The following is a 14,434-nucleotide window of genomic DNA, read 5'->3' as shown; positions in this document are numbered from 1 at the left end:
TGACAGTAACTATATTTCTTTCAAGTAGTACCTTGCTAGAATTACTCCCAGTATATACCATATATACTTGTATATAAGTCAAATCCTGCCGCAAACAACATAGGCCCTTATCTGTTACTGCATTATGCACCAGTAGATTTAGTGTCATTCTACAAATTACTCCTTGCAAATTACAGAGACCCAGATATACTGGCACATTATGTGATGGCAGATTTGGGTCTCTGCAGTTTAAAGTTAAGCTCAACTTGTGAGTGAGCATATGGTACTTCTGTTATGTTGGCATGATCATGAATCCTGTGTAACTGGTGTAATTGTTTCCCGCCTCTTCCTGAAAAGTGGGACACAGTATCCTTCATCTCTGTGCATTAATCTGTGTCACTATTTCCATTCCACACTGTACTTTAAAGCTGTTTTTAGATAAACAGATGAAACTTGGTATCGTCACTTAACATGTGTACTGTACCACTAAGATGGTCCAGTCTTTAAGGTTAAGGGTCAGAGTTTCAAGTTTTTTATCATATTACCTTTATGGTCTATAACTTAAAAATCTTTTTGAAATGGATGAGTCTTGCTTTCCTTATATATCATCATTAAAAGGTTTATGATTTACCACATTGAGGATGTATGCTTCAGTAGCACATTGGGAATATATCCTCCTTGTCAATATCACAGTGGGATGTATGCTCCATGTCAAGACTGAATTGGGAATATATGCTCCAGGTCAGTAGCACATTGAGGATGTATGCTCCAGGTCAGTTGCGTGTTAGGATATATGTTCCATGTCAAGAGCACATTGGGAATATATGCTCCAGGTCAGTAGCACATTGGAAATGTATACTCCAGGTCAGTAGCACATTGGAAATGTATACTCCAGGTCAGTAGCACATTGGAAATGTATACTCCAAGTCAGTTGCGTGTTAGGATATATGTTCCATGTCAAGAGCACATTGGGAATATATGCTCCAGGTCAGTAGCACATTAGAAATGTATACTCCAGGTCAGTAGCACATTGGAAATGTATACTCCAGGTCAGTAGCACATTGGAAATGTATACTTCAGGTCAGTAGCACATTGGAAATGTATACTCCAGGTCAGTAGCACTTTGGAAATGTATACTCCAGGTCAGTTGCGTGTTAGGATATATGTTCCATGTCAAGAGCACATTGGGAATATATGCTTCGGGTCAGTAGCACATTGGAAATGTATACTCCAGGTCAGGAGCACATTGGAAATGTATACTCCAGGTCAGTAGCACATTGGAAATGTATACTCCAGGTCAGTAGCACATTGGAAATGTATACTCCAGGTCAGTAGCACATTGGAAATGTATACTCCAGGTCAGTTGCGTGTTAGGATATATGTTCCATGTCAAGAGCACATTGGGAATATATGCTCCAGGTCAGTAGCACATTGGAAATGTATACTCCAGGTCAGTAGCAGATTGGAAATGTATACTCCAGGTCATGAGCACGTTGGAAATGTATACTCCAGGTCATGAGCACATTCAGGATGTATACTCCAGATCGAGAGCAACATGCAATATTTTAAGTTTTCTGCTACACTTCTGTTTTACTCTGTAACTTTAGAACCAATGGAGAAAAAGTAAATGCATGAAACTTGGTGTACTTGTATATGATTGATAGAAGGTATATTACATACCATTTTTGTTATCCTGTCTTGAAGGTCCAGGTCACTGGTCAAGAGTTTAGGATGTCTGTCACACTTCTGCACTTGAACTTGAGAGTTGCTTGAGATAAAAGATAAAACTTGACATACTTGTACATTATTTGCAAGGTCAATGTCACAGGTCAATATTTAAAGTTTTGACACTCATGGTGATACAATGTTTCACACTTCACTTGTGAAGTCTTTCCTTTTTTATGGACAAAAGACATGTCATCCATATAATACCAGAATTTTGGACGAGTTCAATAGTAAGTGAGATCCATGCAAATTTTTAGTGTGTATATTCATTAATGCACTTGATCTATGTCTGTTACTTTTAATAAATCTTGCATGTCAGATCAGATGAGCATGTTACCACTCTTAAAACCATATTGGTGATCTGGTTTTGATCACACTTGGAATACATGCTTATAGCATAACGATCTTGGATAGTCTTAATAATGAGTGCGGTCCAGTCATTAATGGGGTGATATTGCATTGAACTGGCTGACCACTGACTATGTCATAATTTTGATCCAGTGGTGATCAAACTTGGATTATTGGCTTATAACTTATAAATCTTGAATGAGTTTGAAAATGGGCAGGAGTCCTACATATTAAGGTCATCTTGCATGTGGTTGGCTAAACCTGTTCAACTGTTTCTGATCCTGTTTTGGTCAAACTTGGTAAGTAGGCTTAAATCAGGAAGATCTTTGATGACTATGGTTATGAATAAGATCCATGCATAATAAAGGGGGTGATTTTGCATTTGAATGATTGAACTTATCAACACTTCTCTGTAACTAGTTAAATGGTTTTAATATCTTCGAGATATATAATATGCTTATTATGAGTAAGATTATGCTTATTTCGAAGGCGATCTTGCATTGATTGATCAAGGTTTTTTTTACCACTCTTGAGACTATTTTTCATTGGAGTTCAAAAAACTTGGTAAATAGGCTTATGTCAGACATGCAAACTACAGCCTGCAAGCAGATCATACCCACAGTAAGGCTTTTCTCTACTTATTTGCATCATAGGGTGTGGCTTTATCATACCCACAGTAAGGCTTTCTCTACTTATTTGCATCATAGAGTGTGGCTTTATCATACCCACAGTAAGGCTTTCTCTACTTATTTGCATCATAGAGTGTGGCTTTATCATACCCACAGTAAGGCTTTCTCTACTTATTTGCATCATAGAGTGTGGCTTTATCATACCCACAGTAAGGCTTTCTCTACTTATTTGCATCATAGGGTGTGGCTTTATCATACCCACAGTAAGGCTTTCTCTACTTATTTGAATCATAGGGTGTGGCTTTATCATACCCACAGTAAAGCCTTCTCTACTTATTTGCATCATAGGGTGTGGCTTTATCATACCCACAGTAAGGCTTTCTCTACTTATTTGCATCATAGGGTGTGGCTTTATCATATCCACAGTAAGGCTTTCTCTACTTATTTGCATCATAGGGCGTGGCTTTATCATACCCTCAGTAAGGCTTTCTCTACTTATTTGCATCATAGAGTGTGGCTTTATCATACCCACAGTAAGGCTTTCTCTATTTATTTGCATCATAGAGTGTGGCTTTATCATACCCACAGAAAGGCTTTCTCTACTTATTTGCATCATAGGGTGTGGCTTTATCATACCCTCAGTAAGGCTTTCTCTACTTACTTGCATCATAGGGTGTGGCTTTATCATACCCACAGTAAGGCTTTCTCTACTTATTTGCATCATAGGGTGTGGCTTTATCATACCCACAGTAAGGCTTTCTCTACTTATTTGCATCATAGGGTGTGGCTTTATCATACCCTCAGTAAGGCTTTCTCTACTTATTTGCATCATAGGGTGTGGCTTTATCATACCCACAGTAAGGCTTTCTCTACTTATTTGCATCATAGGGTGTGGCTTTATCATACCTAGAGTAAGGCTTTCTCTACTTTTTTGCATCATAGGGTGTGGCTTTAAAAGTCACCTATCTGGCCCATGCCCAGGAGGAAGTTGCACATGCCTGGCTTATGTCATCAAGATTTTAGTCTAGCATGATTTTGAGTGAAGCTCTAGCATATTAATGATGTGACCTTGCATCTACAGTACAGCTCACTTGAATTTTCAAAACCCCATGTGTCACAGTGGTTGACTGAATCTCCTCCACTTTTGCTCTGCTACAGAGCCATAAATACTTACAAGTCACCACTTTGCCTCTTTTGGCATGCTGATAGAAACTCCAACATGGAGGGGTTGGTCAGCATTACTGATTGACATTTGAACAGCCAAGAAATGAAGACCATCTATTGAAAGACTGAGACTTCATGAGGGATTTCCGCATACCATCATAAGACTCATGTGATCTTTATTTTGATCATATATTTGGACAATACAAAAATAATTTCAAAAGTCTTGCATAGTCTGTATATTAAGGTTGATCATCTTCTTTTACAGTATGTTTAATCTTTTACTTCATTCAAAAAAATCTGATCAGACTTAAAAAGTAATCATCTGGGATATGAACAATTAAATTCCAGAAAACAACTTCCTTTATTTCCAAAATACAAAATAAAACTGAACTGATGCTTAAATGCAAACCATGTTACAACCCAGCCATGAGGCTGAATATACTTGTACACAACTCTGAATGCATGTGTATTGTAAGGTACTGGCCAATTAATTTATGGGGCTAGATTGTTCTTTCTCACTGGGATATTTTTTTGTTGATTCATTTATCCCAAGAAAAATTTTGTTTAAGTAGGAAAATGAATGGTATAGTGTCCTTTTTTTATAACACACACACACACACACACACCAGCCTTAAGGAACAATAAAGCTCTATAAATTAACTGTACACATGGAGTCCGAATTGAACTAGTTCATAGCAGTGTACATGTATATTTAGCCTTGTGACTGGGTCATTACTGCTTAAGGACTAAACACATGGTTTGCATATAAATTCAGTGTTTTCTGTTTTTTATTATTTTAAATAGAAGCAACTGTGATCTGGAATTTAATTGTTCATATTTCAGAGGATTACTTTTCATGTTTAAACAGCAAGATAAATTTACCCTGTTCAAGATGCACCTCTCATCAAGTCAATGAAGAAGTTTGTTTAGATTTCTTTGAATAAAGTATAAGCATACACTTACTGCAAAAGAAGTAGATCAAACTTTTCTAAATGAAAAAATGTTTTTGAGGCATACCATTATTTAATATTATCTAAAATTTGATGTGGTACTATGTCTATTACATTATCTGTATTAGAACTTCAGTAGGAAATGTTTATCATCAGCTGATAATGATGTAGATAATTCTATGTCTCTGTCTGTCTGTCTTTCTCTCAACCTCTAACAAGCATACTTGCTTGGGTCATAGTAAACCACTCTCATTTGATAGAGACCATGTCCCCATGACCACTCTATGTAGGTCATCCATGATGATTCCAGTCAGGACCAATGGATAGATGGTGAAGGTTTTCTTTCTTAATCCTCTCCACTCTCTCCCACCCCCCATTGACACCTAATTCTGAAAAATCTCTTGAACTGTACTGTAACTGACTGAGCTAATCAATAATCTAGCAACTGTATATTTTAACATATTTTGATCTGACTTGTCAAATAGTCTTATACACATATTATTGATGTAATCTTGTATCTGATTGACCAAGCTAGCTGCCCTCAAGAGACCAAATTCCAGTCAGACTTTGCTCTACCTAAAGTTTACATTATCATTGTTGTAGATGGATCTTTAATAAGAGTGATCTGTGCATATTAATGAGATACGTTGCAATGATTGACCGAGTTGTTCCCCTTCTATGTCTAGAGACTTTCTTGTCCGTTATCTACCAAATTTGTTTTATGTGTTCAGTTTTAATTATCTTGGATGTCTTTAGTTATGAGCAAGAGACTGCATGATCATTAGGCTTTTTATCTTTAAAAAGAATATTTGTCAGGATAAAGCAGGTAAAATCAACATGATACAAAGTTTGGAAGATAGTTTTTCTAAACTTAGTTGCTAACAATACAGTTACAGTATGTAGGCCTGCTTAATGAAATGGTCCACTGTTAAGTTATTTTACTAGGTGAGCAATTTTAGGCCCACTTGGGTCACTTGTTTGAATTTACAAAAGAACAATCATTTTAAGTTCAACATTTCTTTTGATGACAGTTTTTTTTTTCTTTCCTAGGAATTCTCCAGATGGCGATTATCTGCCTATTGTGTACATTGATCAACTCAGCTTCAGAGTCAAGGATCTCCAAGTAAGCAAACATATAAGGTCATCAAACAATAATGCTGGAAAAAATTTCCAAGACAAAAATTTGGAGACACTCTCTATAACTGTTATAATTGCAATCTTTTTTTACTAACTTAGATGCAACAAGAACAAAAGAAGTTTTATCTTCTAATCTTAAATTTTGAATGTTTTTCATTTTAAATCTATCCATTTGTAAACTCCCATCCTGTATGTGGCAGGGGGCATATATTGTAACCCATATCTACCTGTTCTATATATTCATGTCACATCACATCACATCTCTCATGGACATCATTTCATTTTGACATTAAGAATATGTTGGTCAGTTTTGGTTGTTACCATTTTCTGACAAAAAAGTTATTGCCCCATGTTTCTAGTTATTCCAGAACTTAACAGGAATTATTGAGGCATATTAAATATTTTTGATAATTACATTTTTGCTACAGCTTGGTTGTATCTCATGCAGGTGGTCTCAAATGTGGATTAAAAAGATGCCAGCAAATTTTTATGATGAAGCTGTTCTTAGGGAAATGTGTGTGATTTGGATTTTTAACGTAGCTTTAACAATTTTTCAGTCATATCGCTATGATGTCTGCAATGTGGCAGTTTATAGTGATGTCTAGCACTGGGGCATCATGATGCAGACAGGTAGCATGATATCCCACCCAGTCACATTATTCTGACACCAGGCTGACCAGTCCTAACAGTAACCTTTTAGTGCAGCACACCTAGCAAGGCAGCTGCAAGTACCATTTTTATAAGTCTTTGGTATGACTTGGCCACAGTTCAAACCTGGGAACTCCCGCATCCAAGGCGGATGCTCTAACCACTGGGCCACTGGAGCAGTTCATAGGGAAATGAAAGTTTGAACAAATTAAAACATTTAACAAACATCTTTGCAAGATACCCCATCTTCAGTTAACCTGATTGCCAGATATCTGTTGTTTGAAAATATTGGAAATGTAATTTGCATTTATGCTACCATTGGTAACAGTCATAAGCTTAAACTTTTTTCATACAAAATGGAAACTTTTATGGCACAATAAACATGTTCCAGTCAGTTTGGAAAATGCAGCAAATAGATTTCCATTGCTTTTATTTAAGTTTGGTGCTGAATTCCTTTATTTAGTCATTTGCTCTCGCATTTAGGTTTTAAGAAGATGTCACCAGGACAGCAATCTCTGCATCAGTTAACCTTTTAGTCCCGAATTATGCCACCATTTTGGTTGAGCTTTTTAGTAGATGTTAGCCAGATCATTGATCACAGGCGTAAGTGGCCTTACAGTCCAAAGTCATATCCCCTTTTTGGTGTTAACCATATATACAGTATATGATAATTATTATATGCTCATTTATTTTCTCCATTAACTTTACATTGTCAGAATCATGCAGTATTTTTCTATATTGCATCTAAAAATAGTATTGTTTATTAGAAACTACTTTGATTGTAAATTAACAATGTACTCTCATGTAGCTGATGCTTTAGCTTTCAACTTATTTTATTTGTTTGAATAAACCAAATATACAGTTTTGAAATTAGAGATGATAAAGTTAAGGATGTAGATGAATTCACTGAGTCAAAAATGAAACATTCAAACAAACCAATGAATAAATGTGATATTCACAATGTCCACAACAAACGTGAGAGAAGGAATGTAAAAAATATCATTCTGATCATTTAAACAGTTATTTAGGAGAAATATTTGTAACTTTTCACAAATATAATGGTTCAGAATATAACCAGTGCTCTCTAGGGACTATACAAATAACATAGAAAAGCATACTGAGGCCAAGGGCTATTGCATATTTATCAGATAAGTACCATTTTACAAGTCAGTCAAACCACTAAATTCGAGAAAAAATGGAACTGATGGTTTTGGTAGAAATCTAAGAGTCTCAGAGCCAATAAGCCAAGACGATGAAGTCTTATTTCTGCTGGCTAAATGGACTGTCACACAGCAATTACATTGCAATTTTTTTCCTGTTTAACTTTTTTGATACAGTGTTTGGTTAGCAATAGAAGCTAGGTCATGTACATAGGTGGGGTGGCTGGGTCCTTCCAACAGTGAGCATGCAAGTGACAGGACAGAAACATCATGTCTTTAGCTAGTAATAAGAATGGCAATAAATAAACGTTCATGTTTGCATCTTGAATTTCCTCAAAATGTGCTAACTTCTGCAAATCCAAATTACATGACACATGTCACAGGTTCCAAAACTTGTGTCTGGTTGGTCCTAAATGAAAAGGACTAATCATCTGTATGGCACCATATTGGGTGTCATGAAAATATTATTGCTATTCCTCCCAAGTGGATGGCTATATCAACATGGGGTTTTCACCAATAGACTTCTTATGATATCTAATTGATTCTAAATGAAAATGATAAAAATCAGAGGTCAAATATGGCTGCCATAATGACTGTAATAAAAATATTTTCACTACTCATCATACATGCAATATGGCTTCTAGGAATCCTTTTTAAAAATCTTGATGTCACTTCTCCCTAAATGGATGATCATTATGAAATGGGGATTTCTCCAAAAGAATTATAATGATGTCTGCTTCTTCCTGAATGAAAATAGTGCAGATCTTGCATCCACTATGTCCACCAGTGCAGCTGATCTGAGAATTGTTATTGCTAAAGAATTTGAGATGGTTTCAGCACTCAACAGCTAAAAGGAAGAAATAGTCATATATTGAAGTTTTGGACATTCTTCTTGCCGGTAGAGTATGAATCCCTGCAAGACAACACTCTTGTTTGAATTAAACCTTGGATTTTGTGCATTTATTTTGAAGTTATCATGGTTAGTCTTTTGAATACATCTCCATGTAGTATTACCCTTCTCCTTGTAGAATTTTCTGATAAGCTGTTCTGTTCTTACAATTACATATCTAATTTGATTGTAGCTTTTAGTTTTTTTTAAAAAAATATGTAACTGTGAACACTGCCTTCTTCATATTTCTTTTGGAAATATTAATTTACTTTTTTCTTAATTTTATATGTAATGTGCACTTGCAGAAAAATCTGATTTTAAAAATAATTCATTGTCATGTTTTCAGCCAATTACAGAGAAAACCAAGGAACTTCCATTGACAATAACCTATTCACCTATCACCATAGGGAAACTAAGGATGTGGCTCAACACGATGGAGTCATTTGGAAAGCTTCATGACCTAGGTAAGATGTTTTTGTCCAAGATATTTGTCTGTCTGTGTGTAGTACTTTTTAGCAGTAATAATCATATAGCATTTTATGTGTTTTAGTAATCATGGTTCTTAAAAACAAAACCCAAAGGTACATTGATCTTAAGGACTGTTTTAGTAATCATGGTTCTTAAAAACAAAACCCAAGGGTACATTGATCTTAAGGACTGTTTTAGTAATCATGGTTCTTAAAAACAAAACCCAAGGGTACATTGATCTTAAGGACCTTAAACTGTTATTTAGTATTAAGGACTTATAACACTGTTCCAAAATCTTTTGTAGGTTTTACTGAAAAAGATACGGATGAAATCAAAGGAATATTTGCCGATACTAATTTTTACTTCTTGATGCTGACATTTATGGTTGCTGCTTTTCATGTAAGTAACATCATTATTGCATTATTGTTATTGCTGTGGCTTAGTGGTTAGCATGCTGGACTTATGACTGAAATAGTGGGGGTCCGAATCCTACCATCTGACCAGTTGCCTTGGCACAAAATAACTTTCTTGTGTTTCTGTGTGGTAAAGCACCGAACGTAAACACTAATGTTACGTGCCTAATTGTAATACATTATAGGGAATGTTACATTAATGTTACATGCCTAATTATAATACATTATAGGGAATGTTACACTAATGTTACATGCCCAATTTTAATACATTAAAGGGAATGTTACACTAATGTTATATGCCTAATTGTAATACATTAAAGGGAATGTAACACTAATGTTACATGCCTAATTGTAATACATTAAAGGGAATGTTACACTAATGTTACATGCCTGATTGTAATACATTATAGGGAATGTTACATACCTAATTGTAATGCATTATAGGGAATGTTACATGCCTAATTGTAATGCATTATAGGGAATGTTACATGCCTAATTGTAATGCATTATAGGGAATGTTACAAGCCTAATTGTAATGCATTATAGGGAATGTTACATGCCTAATTGTAATGCATTATAGGGAATGTTAGATTGTCAATTTCTTCATATTATTTCTTATTAGTAAGGGTTTGTCAGTATGTATCAATAGCATCACATAGTTCTAATTCAGTCTTGTCTTCCTATGTCTTGACCATGCATAATACTTAACACCTTTGTCTTTACATGTCAGTCCACTGTAACTGTCAGTGTTTGAAAACATCAGAGCTACTCAGACAGGAACAACAGCTGAGGTGTATAGCTGTTGCTTAAGAGTCTTTGGTACACTACATGTCTGTAAGTGTGTGCGTGATTTGGATTTTTGACTATGCTTTAACAATTTTTCAGTCGTATCACTATGATGTCTGCAGTGTAACAGTTTACAGTGATGTCTACCACCGGGCATCATTCTGCAGACATGTAGCATGATGTCCCACCCAGTCACATTATCCTGACACACTCAAACCAATAGACCACCAGAGCACTGGTACACTAAATCATTTTAGCAAATCGGTATTTATATAAAAATTATGAGCAAAAACTTCTTCAGATTGTATGCATTTATTCAAAAACAAGTCCAATATGAGATATATTTTTTTGTCAGAGTTTCTTGTGTGCAATGTTTTCAGAAAGTTATTGTAGTGCACTAACAAAACTTAAGTAATAGCTGTTTATTTGAACTGATTTTCTTGCCGAAGTGGCTTTGATTTTTTTCAGATACTTTGACCAGTTAGTTTATAATTGCTGTGTCCATTGATTGAAAAGGAGAAGTTTACAGTTGCCCTGTCCTTAAATTGGATAGAATAGTTTACATTTCCCCTTTCCTTAGAATGGACAGAAGAACAGTTTACAGTTGCATTGTCTTTTGATTGGACAGGAGAACAGTTAAGTTGCCTTGACTTTAGATTGCAGAATAACATTTTACAGTTGCCCAGGCCATTGGTTCAAGAATAGAACAGTTTGCAATTATTTTGTTTTTTGATTGGACAGGAGAACAGATAGAAGAATAGTTTCAAATCGCCCCATCTCTAGACTTGAGTGGAGAACACTTTACGTTTGCTCTGTTCTAAGAATAGGTAGAAAATCATTTTACAACTGCATTGTTCACTACCCCTAGATTGGACAGGATAACAGTTTACAGTCACCTTGTCTTTAGATTGAACAGAAGAACAGTTCACAATTTCACTATCCCTTGATCGGACATGATAACAGTGTCACAGAATAGAAACTGAGTGGGTTTTTGGACTAAATGAATAAGACAAACACAATGTGTGAAAGATGGAAATTTATGAAATGAATTAATAAAGAAAAATATATGGTGTAAAAATACAATGATTCTCTCACGCTCTCAACATACGATTGACCCACTCACTCTACACAAACATTCACACATTGAAAGTAAACCAAGAATATGAACTCAATATGAAATACAGATCCAAGAACCTCATGGACTGCAGATACGTTTCAAACAGTATTATACACTACAAGAGAGATTCACACAATCTCAAGTATGGACTCCGATTAAGATTCAAAATAATCTTATGATATTCAAATGTGTTTCAAAATAATGTCATAAACTGTAAGAGAGATTCGCATAATCTCTTGGAACACAACTGAGATTCAAAATAATCTTATGAACATAAAAATGCACCCAATTGGAACAATTGAACCAAACGTTTGCTTCTAGACCCATTGTACAGTCGCACGATTCCTTGGGTTGGCCCACACTCTTATCGGCCGCTCGCACCCTTCATGGATCCACCACATGTACAGTCATACGTATAAACACGTACAGACAGCGTACAGCCCCCTTTTGAATTAGCTACATCTACGTCCGTGGCTCAGACATACGTACATACGTATCGACAGCACGCAGCCTTAAATACTCTGGAAACTCCAGACAGCTCTAAACAGCTTCAGATAGCTCTAGACATCTCTAGTCAACTCTAGTCAGCTCTAGTCATATTCACAGTCAGCTACAATAAAACCAAACTGGTCATAATAATAGTTTCTGTAAAATTTCTAGATATATGCTAATACATTAACCTCTAATAGTGACTTGTAATTCAAAGTACAACCTTGTCATTAGGTTGAACAGATGAACAGTTTACAATTTCACTATCCCTAGATTAGACAGGATAACAGTTTACAGTCACCTTGTCTTTAGGTTGAACAGAAGAACAGTTTACAATTTCACTATCCCTAGATCAGACATGATAACAGTTCACAGTCACCTTGTCTTTAGATTGAACAGAAGAACAGTTTACAATTTCACTATCCCTAGATTGGACAGGATAACAGTTTACAATCACCTTGTCTTTAGATTGAACAGAAGAACAGTTTACAATTTCACTATCCCTAGATATAACAAGATAACAGTTTACAGTCACCTTGTCCTTAGGTTGAGCAGAAGAACAGTTTACAATTTCACTATCCCTAGATCGGACATGATAACAGTTTACAGTCACCTTGTCTTTAGATTGAACAGAAAAACAGTTTACAATTTTACTATCCCTAGATTGGACAGGATAACAGTTTACAATCACCTTGTCTTTAGATTGAATAGAAGAAGAGTTTACAATTTCACTATACCTAGATTGGACAGGATAAGTTTACAGTCACCTTGTCTTTAGATTGAATAGAAGAAGAGTTTACAATTGTATTGTCTTTAGAGTTAAATAAGGCACTTAAAAAGTTTTAAGTTATTCTGAAATGAAAAAGAAGAAATAACAATAAGACCAACATTTCCCAGCAGAGTAAACCCTCTCAGTTAAAGTCACCTGTGGACTGAGTCTGAGAGAAAGTACATGGTCTGAGTTGGGAGTTATTCAAATTTTAAGAATCAGAAGAATGTATCATATATATTGCTGTTATACCTGCTGGAACACGTGTCACTAAGATACACAATTTTTTTACTCCCAGCCCATCCACATGGTTGTATTTATAAAAACATGATTTTCAGTAATCTTCTGATGAGAGCAACTGTTACTGACACCATGATTTATGCCCGTAACCAGAAACTTGTATAAACAATAAACAGTTGCGCTTAATGGCAGTATACAGTTGATTGACATTGAGGTGATTAAAAGGTAATTTTTGAGTGGTCAGAGAAAAAACCACCATTATACAGATATCTTAATTGACTGACAACAGCAAGATTGTTTTCGTGCTGAAGAGTCCTTTGCAGATATACTAAGGTAGAAAATAATAGGCTAATTTGCATAGGTAAAATACCTTAAATGGAATCATTTTAAGTTTGGTAAATTAGAGAGATGTGTGTTGATGAAACAAAAGTTATTACACTTAATTACCATGATTGAGCATTTTAAAGCCATCATAATTAAAGATTATTGGCTAATTCATGATCAGCAGAAATATTTTTTTGAAGTTGGATTTTACTCCATAATAAAATACAAAACATGATTTCAGTATTTGAAATAGTGTATAAATGACATTCTCTTTTAAAGGGTTCTGTAAACGCAGTGTGATTCAGGGAAGAATAAACTGCCTTTAGAATGAGCAAAGCCCTTGGAAACTAAATTCAGAACTCCTGGTTGATGGAGTTTTGACTTTTTGGAGCACAGCAGAAAAGGGGGCATTCTGCAAACACCATATTATCATTTGTGATCCTGAAGTGTACAGCATCTGTTAAAATGTTCACACTACCCAGTCATCATGCATCAAAGCAATTGTATAATCAGCCTCTTATGAGTGCATCTATTTAGGGACTGACCATTTAGTTTTGTGGGAGGAAGAGGGCAACTGTTTTTCTTTATTCTGGCCTAATAGCTTTGAAAATACTTTTAATCTGATTTACAATAGAAAAATATAATTCTGTCTGTTACATTATTTGAATGTTGTTCTAGGGTTTAACGCCATTTTTTCAGCACAAGATAGGCTATACATGGCGGCCAGTATAACTGGTGGAGGAAGAACCCTGGAAAACCCAGGGAAGAACCACCGACCCACGAGAAGCTACTGGCCACATTATTTGAAAAGAATATCTTCAGATAAAAGGAACAAAATTTCCTGGCTGCCAAGAAATTCTTAACCCATTTCCCAAATTAAACAGTCAGCCCCCCAAAACTGTATTCCACTATCCCGTGGATTTTAAAGCCTGTGTCCTGTGATTATGTGTGTGCACATTTTTGTGTATGCCAAATTGACCAGCTAATTTTTATCTAGAGTATTCAGTGGATAAAATAAAGATGCCAATGGGTACTTGGGTAACGCCTGTTAATAATAACCTGGGTAATAAAATGAACAACCGGGTACCCATTAAAAAAAGTATTCCAAGTTCAGATTGAGACATAAAATAATGATTACAGTTCGAGGCTCGTGTTGTTTGTGCATTTATTCATCATCACAGGGGTTAGTATGGTTGCTT

The 14,434-nt window shown here is 35.5% G+C and overlaps 1 protein-coding gene across 2 annotated transcripts in view; it reads left to right on the top strand.

Moving 5' to 3' along the window:
* LOC149779963 (lipid scramblase CLPTM1L-like) overlaps positions 1-14,434 on the top strand; it is a 90,150-nt gene that overhangs the window by 27,896 nt on the left and 47,820 nt on the right. For both annotated transcript variants that reach the window (XM_089936680.1, XM_089936681.1), the window contains 3 exons: positions 5,846-5,918; positions 8,976-9,093; positions 9,402-9,496. In XM_089936680.1, the coding sequence (XP_089792806.1) occupies positions 5,846-5,918; positions 8,976-9,093; positions 9,402-9,496 (286 nt within the window). The remainder of the gene's footprint in view (positions 1-5,845; positions 5,919-8,975; positions 9,094-9,401; positions 9,497-14,434) is intronic.

This window comes from Sinohyriopsis cumingii, chromosome 16 (assembly GCF_028554795.1).
Source record: "Sinohyriopsis cumingii isolate HCF-2022 chromosome 16, ASM2855479v2, whole genome shotgun sequence".
Taxonomy (NCBI): domain Eukaryota; kingdom Metazoa; phylum Mollusca; class Bivalvia; order Unionida; family Unionidae; genus Sinohyriopsis; species Sinohyriopsis cumingii.
This window is presented reverse-complemented; position numbering and strand designations above follow the sequence as displayed.